This window comes from Malaclemys terrapin, chromosome 6 (assembly GCF_027887155.1).
Source record: "Malaclemys terrapin pileata isolate rMalTer1 chromosome 6, rMalTer1.hap1, whole genome shotgun sequence".
In the NCBI taxonomy this organism is placed as follows: Eukaryota; Metazoa; Chordata; order Testudines; family Emydidae; genus Malaclemys; species Malaclemys terrapin.
This window is the reverse complement of record NC_071510.1, coordinates 59,823,495-59,836,702: the sequence shown is the minus strand read 5'-3', so window position 1 is coordinate 59,836,702 and position 13,208 is coordinate 59,823,495. Positions and strand designations below refer to the sequence as shown.

The 13,208-nt window shown below is 45.1% G+C and overlaps 1 protein-coding gene across 2 annotated transcripts in view; it reads left to right on the top strand.

The window, feature by feature from the left end:
- The window catches only part of HSD17B4 (hydroxysteroid 17-beta dehydrogenase 4), a 113,380-nt gene that overhangs the window by 25,203 nt on the left and 74,969 nt on the right, over window positions 1-13,208 (top strand). For both annotated transcript variants that reach the window (XM_054031691.1, XM_054031692.1), the window contains exons 9-10: window positions 4,737-4,828; window positions 12,408-12,432. In XM_054031691.1, the coding sequence (XP_053887666.1) occupies window positions 4,737-4,828; window positions 12,408-12,432 (117 nt within the window). The remainder of the gene's footprint in view (window positions 1-4,736; window positions 4,829-12,407; window positions 12,433-13,208) is intronic.

The window sequence follows — 13,208 nt, the reverse complement described above, 5'->3', positions numbered from 1 at the left end:
CCATCAGAATGCCCAAGTACTAATGTTTTGTTTTATTTATTTTTTTAAGTGCAGCATTTTCTTTATTCCTTTGGAAATATTTTTTTCCCAATAATATTTATCTTTTTCCCCTCAAAGCATTCAAAAGGAATCATCATCCCATTCTCTTTAGGAACTAACAGTGTGCCAGACCCAGCAGTACATAGTGTTTGAGGATGGAACTGTATGAAACCAATGCAAGGCTTTTAAGTTTGGCATACATAGACTCTGAATCCTTCAGAAGATCCTGTGGTATCTCTTCTGACAGTGTTAGTCTCTCGAAAGTTGAATTGCCTTTATTGTCTCTCATAATTCTTTTGCGGAACTAAACTTATCTGCTCTGCCTTCCTATGATGATGATCATAGCCCCTTCTAGTCTTAAAATCTATTAGATCATCTAGTCTGACTTCCTGTATATTATAGGCTATGAAATTTCACCCACCTTACCCTGTATTGAGCCTTATTGTGTTTGGCTAAAGCGTACCTTCCAGGAAGGCTTCTAGTCTTGATTTGAAGACGTTGAAATAAAGAGGGCCCACTGCTTCCCTAGGTATGCTGCTTCCAATGGTTTTAATCACCTTCACTGTTAAGAACGTGTGCCTTATTTCAAATTTGAATTTGTCTGGCTTCAGCTTTTAGCCATTGGTTCTTGTTATACCTTTCTCCACTTAATTAAAGAGCCATTTAATAGCTGGTTTTTTCTCCCTGTGAAGATACTTGCACACTGCAGTCATCACTCTGCAGTCTTCTTTTTGATATGTTAAACAGATTGAAAGCTCACTGTAAGACAATTTCTTCAATTCTCAAATAATTTTTGTGGCTCTTTTTTGCACCCTCTTCAGTTTTTCAACATTCTTTTTAAAATTTGGACACCAGAACTGTATGCAATAGTATACTGTCTATCTTACCAGTGTCCTATAGAGAAGTAAAAATCATGTCCGTACTTCTGCTCGCTGATCTGGAGCTCACATTGAGTTGTTTGTTCACTATGAACCCTAAATACTTTTCAGAGTCATTTCTTTCCAGGACACAGTCCCGCATTCTGTACATATGGCTTATATTCATTTGCTCTTGGTTAGCCAGTTCCTAATCGATGTAAGGTGTGCTTTTATTGGTATTGCATAGTGCTAATTTTTTAATCAGAATGTTGTGCAGTACTCAGTCAAATGCTTTACCAAAGTCTAAATATATTACATCTGCGTACTTATCTTTATCAACCAGACTTTATCAAAGAATGAAATCAGATTAGTTTGACAAGACATATTTTCTATAAAACCATGTTGACTGGCATTATTTATATTCCTGTTCTTTATTGATTGAATCCTACATCAGCTTTTCCATTATTTGCGTGGGATTAATGTCTAACCAGTTTATACTTGCGTCTCTTGAAATATTGGAACAACATTAGTCCTCTTCTAGTCTTCTGGAATTTCCTGGGTATTCTAAATGAACATCAGTGGGCAGAGATCTCATTAGCCAAGTCTTTTAGGACCCTTGGGTGCAAGTTATCCAAGCTTCCTGGTTTAAAATGGGTTTATCACTAGTAGATGTTGTTTAACGTCCTCCTTAATTACTGGAAAGTCCATCATCCACATGTGATACAAATATATCATCCTTCTTCTTTCGAAATACTGAACAGAAACATGTATTGAACAGTTCTGCCTTTTTTGCATCATTATTAACAGTTTTACCATCTTCATCTAGTAATTGGCCTATGATATTGCTAGGATTTCGTTTGTTCCTGATGTATTTAAAAACTCCTTTTTTACCAACCTTTGCTCTGATAGCTATGAAGTTTTCCTTGATGTTGTTCATTTCCCTTATCCATTTTGTGCACTCGATAGCTTCTAATTTATATTATCTATTTCTCCTTTTTTTCATTGTTATATATTGGTTTTTTATTTCTAGTTGCTGCATTTATTTCTCCATTGAATGAGTATGGACTTTTAGCCAGAGTTGCCATTTTTCAGATTGTGGAATTAAGGATTTTAGGCCATCTAACAAACTCTTCTAAAAGAACCCCCAATTGTAATTCACATTTTTCTGTCTATCAATTTTAGTCATAATTTTCCTTAGCCTTGGGAAATTTTCTCTTTTTGAAGCAGTGTGGGGGCTTATATTTTATATATAATGTATTTATTTATTACTGATAAGGACTCTCCTTTGTTTGCCCATAATGAACATAATCAGATCAGGATCACTGGTCTTTAGGCAACCACCAACTTCCAGTCCAGTGATTAATTCATCTTTATTTCTCACAGTGAGGTCCAAAATCATTACCTCATGTGGGGTGCAATACTTTTGTGTTAGAAATTTATCATCTATAATTTTTAGAAACTGTAACAATGTAATGTCTTCCAGATTGAAATCTCCCATAACAACCTTTGTTCCACACATTACAGATAGGTGCTTACGGAATAATTCATCATGTTCTCTGGTTTAATTCAGTGATCTGTAACAGACCCCCACTAGTACCACATCATGGGCATTGTTAGGTTGTAACTAACAAATGAGAAGTGAGCCACTGCTGATTACAGTTAAGGCTTCATTTTAGTCACGGGTAATTTTAGTAAAACCCATGGACAGGTCACGGGCAGTAAACAAAAATTCACATCCCGTGACATGTCCATGACTTGTACTATATACCCCTGACTAAATCTTGGGGGGGGGAGGGGCCGGGACTCTCGCTGTTGCTAGAGAGGGGTGGGCAGTGGCAGCATGCAGCTCGGGACCCACGCTGGTGCTGGAGGGGGGGCGGCCGGTGGCAGCATGCAGCCTGGGACCCCCGCTGGTGCTGGACGGGGGGGCAGGGCTGGCAGGCTCCCTACCTCGCTCCATGTGCTGCCTCCACCCCAAGCGCTGGCTCCGCCCGTGGCCAATGGGAGCTGCGGGGGCAGTGTCTGTAGGCATAGGCAACGTGCTTGTAGGCATAGGCAGCATTACTTCTGGGGAGCCCCCAGAGCCAAGCGCCAACCAGAGCCCTCACCCCCTCCCGTGCCCCAACCCCTTACCCTGAGCCCTGTCCCACACCCAAACTCCTACTGCTTCTGGGGGAGGAGGGTGTGGTGGCCAAGACTGCCCCAGTAGTGGCTGGTGCGGCTGGCCCGGGGCTGCTCGTGCTGCTCAGGTGGCCCCCAGGCCAGCCACACTGGTAACGGAGATCACAGAATCCATGACCTCCGTGACAAACTCGCAGCCTTAATTATAGTTCGTATCTTAGACTCCTCTTGATTTATCGAAGATGTATTCTGCTGTTGGTTTTATAGTGGACTGCCTGAAATATTTGCTGTCTCCAAAGCATTGCAAGGCCAGTTTTGTTTAATTCATTTGCCCATTCGTTGTGTGTGGAAAGTTAATAGAGTATTGTATTTTTAATAGCATGGCCTATGAATACTAAGCAGAAGGATGTGTGTTTTGTAAAATGTATGAAACCTATTGTTGATTTTTTTCATCCATATATGTCGCACTGAATGGAGAGGAAGATGATTGATAGTCAACTGCACAATTTTTCAGTTGTGTGTTATTCTAGTAATCCTTTAAATCACCAACTGGTTGATCCTAAAGGATCTCCCAGTTGATTGCAATCTCCAGTGGTGTAGTGGGGCTGTTGCTAAGGCAGACTCCCTGCCTGCCCTGGCCCCATGCTGCTCCTAGAAGTGGCCAGCGTAGCCCTGGGGGTGGAGGGGCAAGGATCTCCCTCCGCGCACTGCTCCTGCCTGCAAGCACCGCCCCCGCAGCTCCCATTGGCTGGGAACGGGGAGCTATAGCCAATGGGAGCTGCATGGGCGGTGCTTGCAGAGAGGGGCAGTGTGCGGAGCCATGTGCCCCCTGCCGGGCCACAGTGGCGCATTGGCCCCTTCCAGGAGTGGCGTGGGGCCGGGGTAGGCAGGGAGCCTGGCTTAGTGGTAGCCACGCTGTACCACCGACCGGGAGCTGCTGGAGGTAAGTCCTGCCCTGTGGAAGGCCATACCCCAACCCCTAGCCCTGAGCTCCCTCCCAGAGCCAGCACCCCAAACTCCTTCCTGCACCCTCCTCCTGCACCCCAAGCCCTGACCCCTCCTCCCAGAGCCAGCACCCTGTACCCCCTCCTGCACCCAGACTCCCTCCTAGAGCTTGTACCCCTCACCACCTCCTGTTCCAGGCTCAGCCCAGAGCTCCTTCCCACACTGCAAACCTCTTGGTCCCAGCCCAGAGCCCACACCCCTCCCGAACCCCAATACCCTACCCCAGGCTAGTGAAAGTGAATGAGGTTGCGGGAGAAGTTTGGTAATGCTGATTTCCCCTAAAGCAGAGAGTGCTTCTTTTCTGTCCATCAGATATTGATGGAGATCTGTCTTCCTTTGCCTTAGTGAAACAATTCTAAAAAGGGCATTATTTTAAAATAAATACTTTTTTGTATATCACTGAGGGTATTTGGAAACACCTGCACTGTTAAACCTTCCAAGCCCTTCTCCTGGGAGTTTGTATTGTAATTATCAGCTAACTTTTATCTATAGAACAGCTAGAGATCTGTTTTAGTGCTACTGAAACAAAGTAACATTTATGAAAACAAAAATGGAAAGGATTTGCAGCACAACTCATTCAAATTACAGTGAATTTGATCATTCCTTCCAGAAAGTGTGAGAAATGAATGATGATGGGAAAGGGTTTGGTGAATAAAGTATTTGAACGCTGATGTATTCATACTGATGTTTGTTTGTTTTTTCAATTTATTCCAGATATGGTGGATGCTTTCAAACCAGAGTATGTGGCTCCCTTAGTTCTTTGGCTTTGCCATGAGAAGTGTCAGGAGAATGGCAGTCTGTTTGAGGTGATACTTTTTTGCATTTTAACATGCAAGAGGTTTGTTCTTTTGTAACCCAATGCAGTTATAGTCACTCTTCTGGAGCTGCAGTGTTCTTTGAAGTGGTGGCATTCTGTTGTGATAACAATGAAACAGTGGCATACTATGTACCCAGTAAAAAGGGTAGCACCAAAAATTTATTTTGTTACATGTGCCAGATACTCTGGGCAATAGTGAAGTAGTTAAATGTTAATGTTAGTAGTAAAATATTCTTTTGTGGCATTAATTTTTGTTAGTGTAGCTGTATTGTGAGGGGAATCTTTATATTGCTCCATCTCATGTGAACAAAAGGTTTGTAAATTTCCAGTGCTGGTAGCTTGCAGAATAGATCTGTCTGTTTATAGCACTGACCGTCTCCTCCTTCCCCCTCTCCCTTATGGTGCACCAGGCCATATTCCTACCCTTTACTTTCTCTTATTCTGATAACAGAGCGGTGAAATGTAGAGAACATTTGATTTCTCTGCACAAAAAGAAATGCTGGGTGTAAAAGTTATTCACAGACTATACACAGGATCCCTTTTATGTTCTCTCAATGTGCTGACACAGTTAACTGGCTTTATTTTAGGAATTCAGCATCAGCTCTAGAACCTGAAGCTAGTTCTAACTCCATTTGTAAAAAGGATTATAATTCAAGTTGATACAATCCCTTTAGAAACAAGAGCACAGTTATTTTCCAGCACAGCTGTATGTCTCGTATGTTTATGACTGACTTCTATCTGTAATTATTCTCTTACAACTTCACCAGCCTAAAGTTGATGTGATTATATTTTGTTTGTGTAGGATAGGTGCATGTAAGTGTGGGTTTGCATCTCTCCCAAAAATCAGAAGCCTAGAAAAGAACTAGTTTTATTATCATGTCTGATGTAGTTGCATCAGTGCTGTTTTTAGAAAGGGGGGAATTTACACAATTCATATGTGAAACAGGTGCACACAGACCAACTTCCAGATGGGATCAAAGATTTATGATTCTGGGCATGCTCTTCAAGCCTCTTTTTTTATTAAAGTAAAGATTGCTTGTTGGCATCAATAGCTTATGTTTTTTTTTCTTTAAATGATGGCATTTTCAGAAATGTGCAAGTGACTTAAAAGCACAAATTCTATTGACAGTCAAAGATTTATTCTCTTAAGTCACTTAGGACTTGTCTACACTACGAGAGTAGTTCGATTTTACTTAAATCGAATTTTTGGAATCGATATTGCAAAGTCGAACGTGTGTGTCCACACTAAGGACAGTAATTCGACTTTGTGAGTCCACACTAACGGGGAAAGCGTCGACATTGGAAGTGGTGCACTGTGGTCAGCTATCCCACAGTTCCCGGAGTCCCCGCTGCCCATTGGAATTCTGGGTAAAAAAAATGTGTCCAGGGTGCTTTTGGGTAACTGTCGTCATCCGTCCATCACTCCCGCCCTCCCTCCCTGAAAGCGCCGGCGGGAAATCAGTTCGCGCACTTTTCTAGTCAGTGACAGCGCGGACGCCACAGCACTGCGAGCATGGAGCCTGCTGCAACCATCACTGCAGTTGTGGCCGCTCTCAACACCTCGCAACTTATCATACACCTTTCCCTGAGGCAGATGCAGAAAAGTCAGGCGAGGAGGCTACGTCAACGCGGTGATGGCCTGAAGTCTGAGAGTAGCACAGACCTCTCAGAAAGCAGGGGACCCAGCGCCGAGAACATCACGGTGGCAATGGGTCATGTTGATGCCGTGGAAAGGAGATTCTGGGCACGGGAAACCAGCACTGAGTGGTGGGACCGCATAGTGCTGCAGGTCTGGGATGAATCCCAGTGGCTGCGAAACTTTCGCATGCGGAAGGGAACTTTCCTGGAACTTTGTGAGTTGCTGTCCCCTGCCCTGAAGCGCAATGACACCCGGATGCGAGCAGCCCTGACTGTCCAGAAGCGAGTGGCCATAGCCCTGTGGAAGCTTGCAACGCCAGACAGCTACCGGTCAGTCGCGAACCAGTTTGGGGTGGGCAAATCTACCGTGGGGGTTGTTGTGATGCAAGTAGCCAAGGCAATCGTTGATGTACTGCTGCCAAAGGTAGTCACCCTGGGAAACGTGGAGGCGATCATAGATGGCTTCGCAGCGATGGGATTCCCAAACTGCGGTGGGGCCATAGATGGAACTCACATCCCTATCCTGGCACCGGAACACCAGGCCACCCAGTACATTAACAGAAAGGGCTACTTTTCCATGGTGCTGCAAGCACTGGTGGACCACAGGGGACGTTTTACCAACATCTACGTGGGATGGCCGGGCAAGGTTCATGACGCTCGTGTTTTCAGGAACTCTGGTCTGTTTAGACGGCTGCAGCAAGGTATTTACTTCCCGGACCACAAAATAACTCTTGGGGATGTGGAGATGCCTATAGTCATCCTCGGGGACCCAGCCTACCCGCTAATGCCCTGGCTCATGAAGCCCTATACTGGCGCCCTGGACACTGAAAAAGAACTCTTCAACTACCGGCTGAGCAAGTGCAGAATGGTGGTGGAGTGTGCTTTTGGCCGTCTCAAGGGGAGATGGAGAAGCTTACTGACTCGCTGTGATCTCAGCGAAACCAATATCCCCACTGTTATTGCAGCTTGCTGTGTGCTCCACAATCTCTGTGAGAGCAAGGGGGAGACCTTTATGGCGGGGTGGGAGGTTGAGGAAAATAGCCTGGCTGCTGATTACTCACAGCCAGACAGCCGGGCGATTAGAAGAGACCAGCGGGAAGCGCTGTGCATCCGGAAGGCTTTGAAAGCAAAGTTCCTGAGTGAGCAGGGTAACCTGTGACTTTAAAGTTTGTGTATTGAGAAGCTAAACCTGCCCCCGTTTCTTTGCCCAGTTAATGTTGACTATCCTATCCAGTTACATACCCCCTTCACCCCACTTCCAACACACGTTTCAAAATAAAAATAGTTCTACTTTGTTAAAGCACACCGTTTTCTTTAACACTGTATTCGCGGGAATTTTTTAAAACTGGGACGCAGACTGTGGTGCGGAGCGGGTGTACTGTAGTGGCGCGAATGCAGCTTCTAAACTCAAGGATTGACAGGCTCCGCTGCGGTGGGATGGTTGTTTCAACGGAGCCTGTCACCCCTCCTGATAGGGACTGTGTGTATGGGGGGGTCTATGTGACTTTGTGGCAGGGGGAGGACGGTTACAGATCCCCTGCTGTGTGGCTCTGTGATCCTGCCTAAGGACCGCCGCTTAAGATCTGTAACTGCCCTCCCCTGCCACAAAGTCACAGAGCAACCCACCCCCCACCACATAACATGAAAACAACCTCCCAGACTAACCAGGGTAACTAGTCACTGCATCACTGCACTATGTATGTGCCCTGCTGCTGTGCCTGCCCCCGACTATATACCCTGCCAAAGGTGACTGTCCTGTCGAATTACCAACCCCCTATCCCCCCCTCCTCCAAAAGAACATGATGGAAACAGTAGTTAACAGAAACGTATTTTTTATTATCAACCAAACATGGAACTGGGAAAGTGAAACTTGGACGGGGGCTTGTGTCAGGCGGGAAGGAAAGAACTTGTCAAATTTTGGGGAATGAGAGCCTTCTGCTGCTCGAGCTCTCTGCAGGGGTGGAGTGAGAGTTAGCAGGGACTCTGCCGCCTCTCCTTCTGTGCACTTTGGGTGAGGGGAGTATGGGACTTGGTGGCGGGGGAGGGCGGTTAGAGATGGACTGCAGCGGGGCTCTGTCCTCCTGCCTCCGTTCCTGCAGAACATCCACAAGGCGCCGGAGCGTGTCCGTTTGCTCCCTCATTAGTCCAAGCAGGGTTTGAGTCGCCTGCTGGTCTTCCTGACGCCACCTCTCCTCCCGATCCATGTTGGCTTGGTGCATTCGGGTCAAGTTCTCCTGCCACTGGGTCTGCTGTGCTGCCTGGGCTCTGGAGCAGGCTATAAGCTCCGAGAACATGTCCTCCCGTGTCCTCTTCTTCTTATGCCTAATCCGCGCTAGCCTCTGGGAGTGTGATGACAGGCTAGGTTGTGAGACAGTCGCAGATGGGGCTGTGGGAATGGGAAAAAGGGAGTGAATTCCTCAGAAAGATAAATGTAGTTGTGAACAAAGAACATAGTCTTTCTCTGTTAACAAGACCATGCACAGCACCTCTCACATGCGCACTCAGCACAAGGTCGAATTCTCGGCCTTCGCATTCAGTGCCTGGGGTCTTCTACAGCACATTTGAGAAGCCTCTCAGGAGAACGGAATTTCTGTTGCAGGCAGACATGGTAAGCCGTAGACTTGTGGCAGCTTAAAACTTTAATATTAGCAATGGCCTCATTTCACATTGAAATCAATGTCGGTCCCTGCTGCCAGCAATTCGGCAAGCAGGAAGTCTGCTCCTGTCCCACACCCTCGCGGCTGTCCCCGGGAACGATCCCTTTCGGCTGCCCCTCTCCCGCCTCCACCGCGTGGCTGCAAACCAGCGGTTACAGTTCTGTAAAGGAACGGCAAAGCAGTCCCAACACTAACATTCCCCTACCTCATTCAAAGCAGGTCATCATGAGCGACATCACCCTCATGAGGATCTCTGACAGCGAGAAAGAGAGAATGCTCCGGGAAAGCCTGCAAAGACCAGGGCCGTATGCCGCCATGCTGTGCAGAGCAATGATTCCAGAGTACTTGATAGTCTCGTGGCGTGGCAACGTGTCCTACTACGGAGGACCCAATAAGGCCGCTCTCCCCAAGAACCTAATGCAGCGGATTTCCAATTACCTCCAGGAGAGCTTCCTCGAGATGTCACAGGAGGATTTCTGCTCCATCCCCGGACATATAGACCGCATTTTACTGTAGCTGCTGTAGCAGTGACTAACCAGTAGAGCGGCTTGGGCAGGACAATCATGCAAAACCGGACATTGCTAGATTTTTTTTCAATAGTTGCACTGCCCATGACTGAACCGTTAAACTAATCAAACTAATCATGAGAAACCCATTTTTTAAATTGTTAATATTCCTGTTCTGTTACAAATAAATGTTTAGATTTTTACAACACTTACTGGCTGATCCTTCCCCAGATTCTGTGTCCGGGGTAACGGCTGGGGAGGGTTGGTAGGGGATCTCTGTAAGGGTGATGAAGAGATCCTGGCTGTCGGGGAAATCAGCGTTGTGAGCGCTGTCGACTGCCTCGTCCTCCTCATCTCCTTCCTCATCTTCCCCGTCCGCTAACATGTCCGAGGATCCAGCCGTGGACACTATCCCATCCTCAGAGTCCACGGTCACTGGTGGGGTAGTGGTGGCGGCCGCACCGAGGATGGAATGCAGTGCCTCGTAGAAACGGGATGTCTGGGGATGGGATCCGGAGCGTCCGTTTGCCTCTTTGGTCTTCTGGTAGCCTTGTCTCAGCTCCTTGATTTTCACGCGGCACTGCGTTACATCCCGGCTGTATCCTCTCTCTGCCATGTCTTTAGAGATCTTCTCGTAGATCTTTGCATTCCGTCTTTTGGATCGCAGCTCGGAAAGCACGGACTCATCGCCCCACACAGCGATGAGATCCAAGACTTCCCGATCAGTCCATGCTGGGGCCCTCTTTCTATTCTGAGATTGCACGGCCATCACTGCTGGAGAGCTCTGCATCGTTGTCAGTGCTGCTGAGCTCGCCACGATGTCCAGACAGGAAATGAGATTCAAACTGGCCAGACAGGAAAAGGAATTCAAATTCAAATTTTCCCGGGGCTTTTCCTGTGTGGCAGTTCAGAGCATCCGAGCTCGTACTGCTGTCCAGAGCGTCAACAGAGTGGTGCACTGTGGGATAGCTCCCGGAGCTATTAGCGTCGATTTCCATCCACACCTAGCCTAATTCGACATGGCCATGTCGAATTTAGCGCTACTCCCCTCGTCGGGGAGGAGTACAGAAGTCGAATTAAAGAGACCTCTATGTCGAACTAAATACCTTCGCGGTGTGGACGGGTGCAGGGTTAATTCGATGTAACGGCGCTAACTTCGACATAAACGCCTAGTGTAGACCAGGCCTTAGACACATTTTAGAATCCCCCTCTAACAGCACATAGGCTGACCACATTTTTAGAATTAAGATCTTGCAAATATTTCTTATAAATGGGCTTGTGCCTTCTCTTGTGATGTATGAGGTATGAAGGAGAGTTGGCTAGATCATTGGTCAGGACAGTTTCTGTGCCACATGCAGGCCTCAAGCTAGTGTGACTTAGATCTGAATCTCTCCAACAAAATGTGTGTGAGGAATTATGTAGTTAAAAATGTGCAAATGTTCTGCTTCTCTTTCTTCTCTTCTGTTCCCGTCAAAGTGCCATCTTTTAAATATCTTTACCCAGCCAGTCTTTTTCTTTTCCTTTCTTTTTCTCTCTTTTCTCACTTAATTTTCAGTGTCTCTAATGAGAGAAAATGACTAGGAATCCAGTCTGCTTCTGTGCTGTAATACTTTCCTGTGGAAGGTGTTTGCCATGTTGCTTAGTTCCCCATTGACTCTGCCAGTGGGGCAAAATGATGCCACAGAGAAGCATTCTTGTGAGCAGCAGTTCCAGAGAGTCAGTGATTCTGCAGTAAAATGAGTTATAGTCCTAGGTACGCAGGCCATTGATGGGATTCACCGATATAGGGCTGTCTGTTTCCCAAACAACTATTGAAATCTTATTCATACTGCTAGCGCACCTAGGCTTAGTAGAAAGTTCTTTGGAAAAATACCACTAATTATTATAATTTTCTTCCAGGTTGCTATGTTCTCACTTATACAAATGCCCTCTAGACAGTGGTTCCTAAACTGGGGTTCGTGAACCCCTGGGGGTTCACAAAATGTTACAGGGGGTTCTTGGGGAAAAAAATCCCTAATGGCAGAGAGAGCTGTCCATTGGGACCCCATAGGGCCAGCAGCCCAGAGCCCCTGGACTTCCAAGAGCTAAGCAGATCAAAGCAAGCATATCTATCACACTGAGATTTAAACTTCAAGACTCCTTATAAGAAATGGAAAGGGAAGTGGATATTTTTTGCTGTTTTTAAAATTAAATAGGCAGCTAGATTTCTTCATAATAATTTTAAAAACAATAAGTTTAAGCTTTGTTGTAACATGCGTTGTTTGCCTGGATTGCTCAGGACCAGAATGCTTGTGTAGGAGGAACTCTCCAAGTTGTCTTCTTAAATACCTTCATGCTGTTTCAAATCTGATACTCCTTGATGAAACATAGGAGCCTTGTCTTATAACAGGCTTATTCAAAGTGATTCAAGCTATGAAAGGAAAGGGAGATCTTGGAAGAGTGTTGCCGTTTTCATAATGTAATAAAATACTGTAATGATGAATAATTAATAATAAATAATGTGTAATAAGCATGTCATAAAAACAAATTTTATATTTCCAAGATCACTACTTTTATAATTTATACTCAGGTAAAGGAGAAAATCCCTGGATATATTCATTTTTAGGAGGGGGTTCACGAGACTTGACATTTTAGTGAAAGGGGTTCACAGATTGTTAAAGTTTGGGAACCACTGCCTCTAGAGAATGGTTTTGCTTGTTTCCAACACTAAAAGTCTGACTGATTCCTGTGATAAAATCAGATAATGATTTTTTTTCCCACTTGGCAGGTGGGAGCCGGATGGATTGGTAAATGTAAGTAGACTGCGTTGTAGTAGGTTGATTTAGATTATTTTCTTTTTAATAAAAAAAAATCTAATATAATTACACATTCTCTCTTCTACAATGACTGTTGATAAAGAGAGCTTTTTCTAGAGGGAGAATTTTGTTGGTCTCTAGTGGGCTGCATATTTTGAATAGATGGGGCAGATTTTAGTACAGGAAATGAGTGCCATAATCCATGTGTGCCAGATCCTCATTTGGTATAAATAGGCACCACTCCCTTGAATTGAATGGACCTGCATTGACTTACACTGGCTGAAGAGGCTTAGTTATGTTAGCTACAAGAGCTAAAGAGTATGTGTGAACACAAGGGGTAGTAGGAGGCATATATGTAGGAGGCACATACTATTAATCTGTTTTTATGTGTATTCACCTTTAAGTGAATACACATAAAGGTGTGTATAATAAAGGTAAAGACAACACTTGGGCCTCTATTCAACATTCAGTGGCTGATGAGCAAGAGGACAATTTACTTCAGTTTATAAAGATGTCTTAACTTTCTTTTCCTCTAGTCATCTTATAACTTATAAAAATGCACGATTATTTTTTTTAAATAAACAAAGATTCTCACATTAGAACTGGTTGAAAAATGAGATTCTCTTTTGAAAACTTTCCTGAAAAATTTGTCCCCGTTTTTAGCTGAAATATTTTGAAATTTTTTGAACAGCTCTGACCAGTATTCTAATGAAATGGACCCTAAGCCATTTCCTCTTCATTAGCAGCCTATTATACTCATTGAACAGGATAAA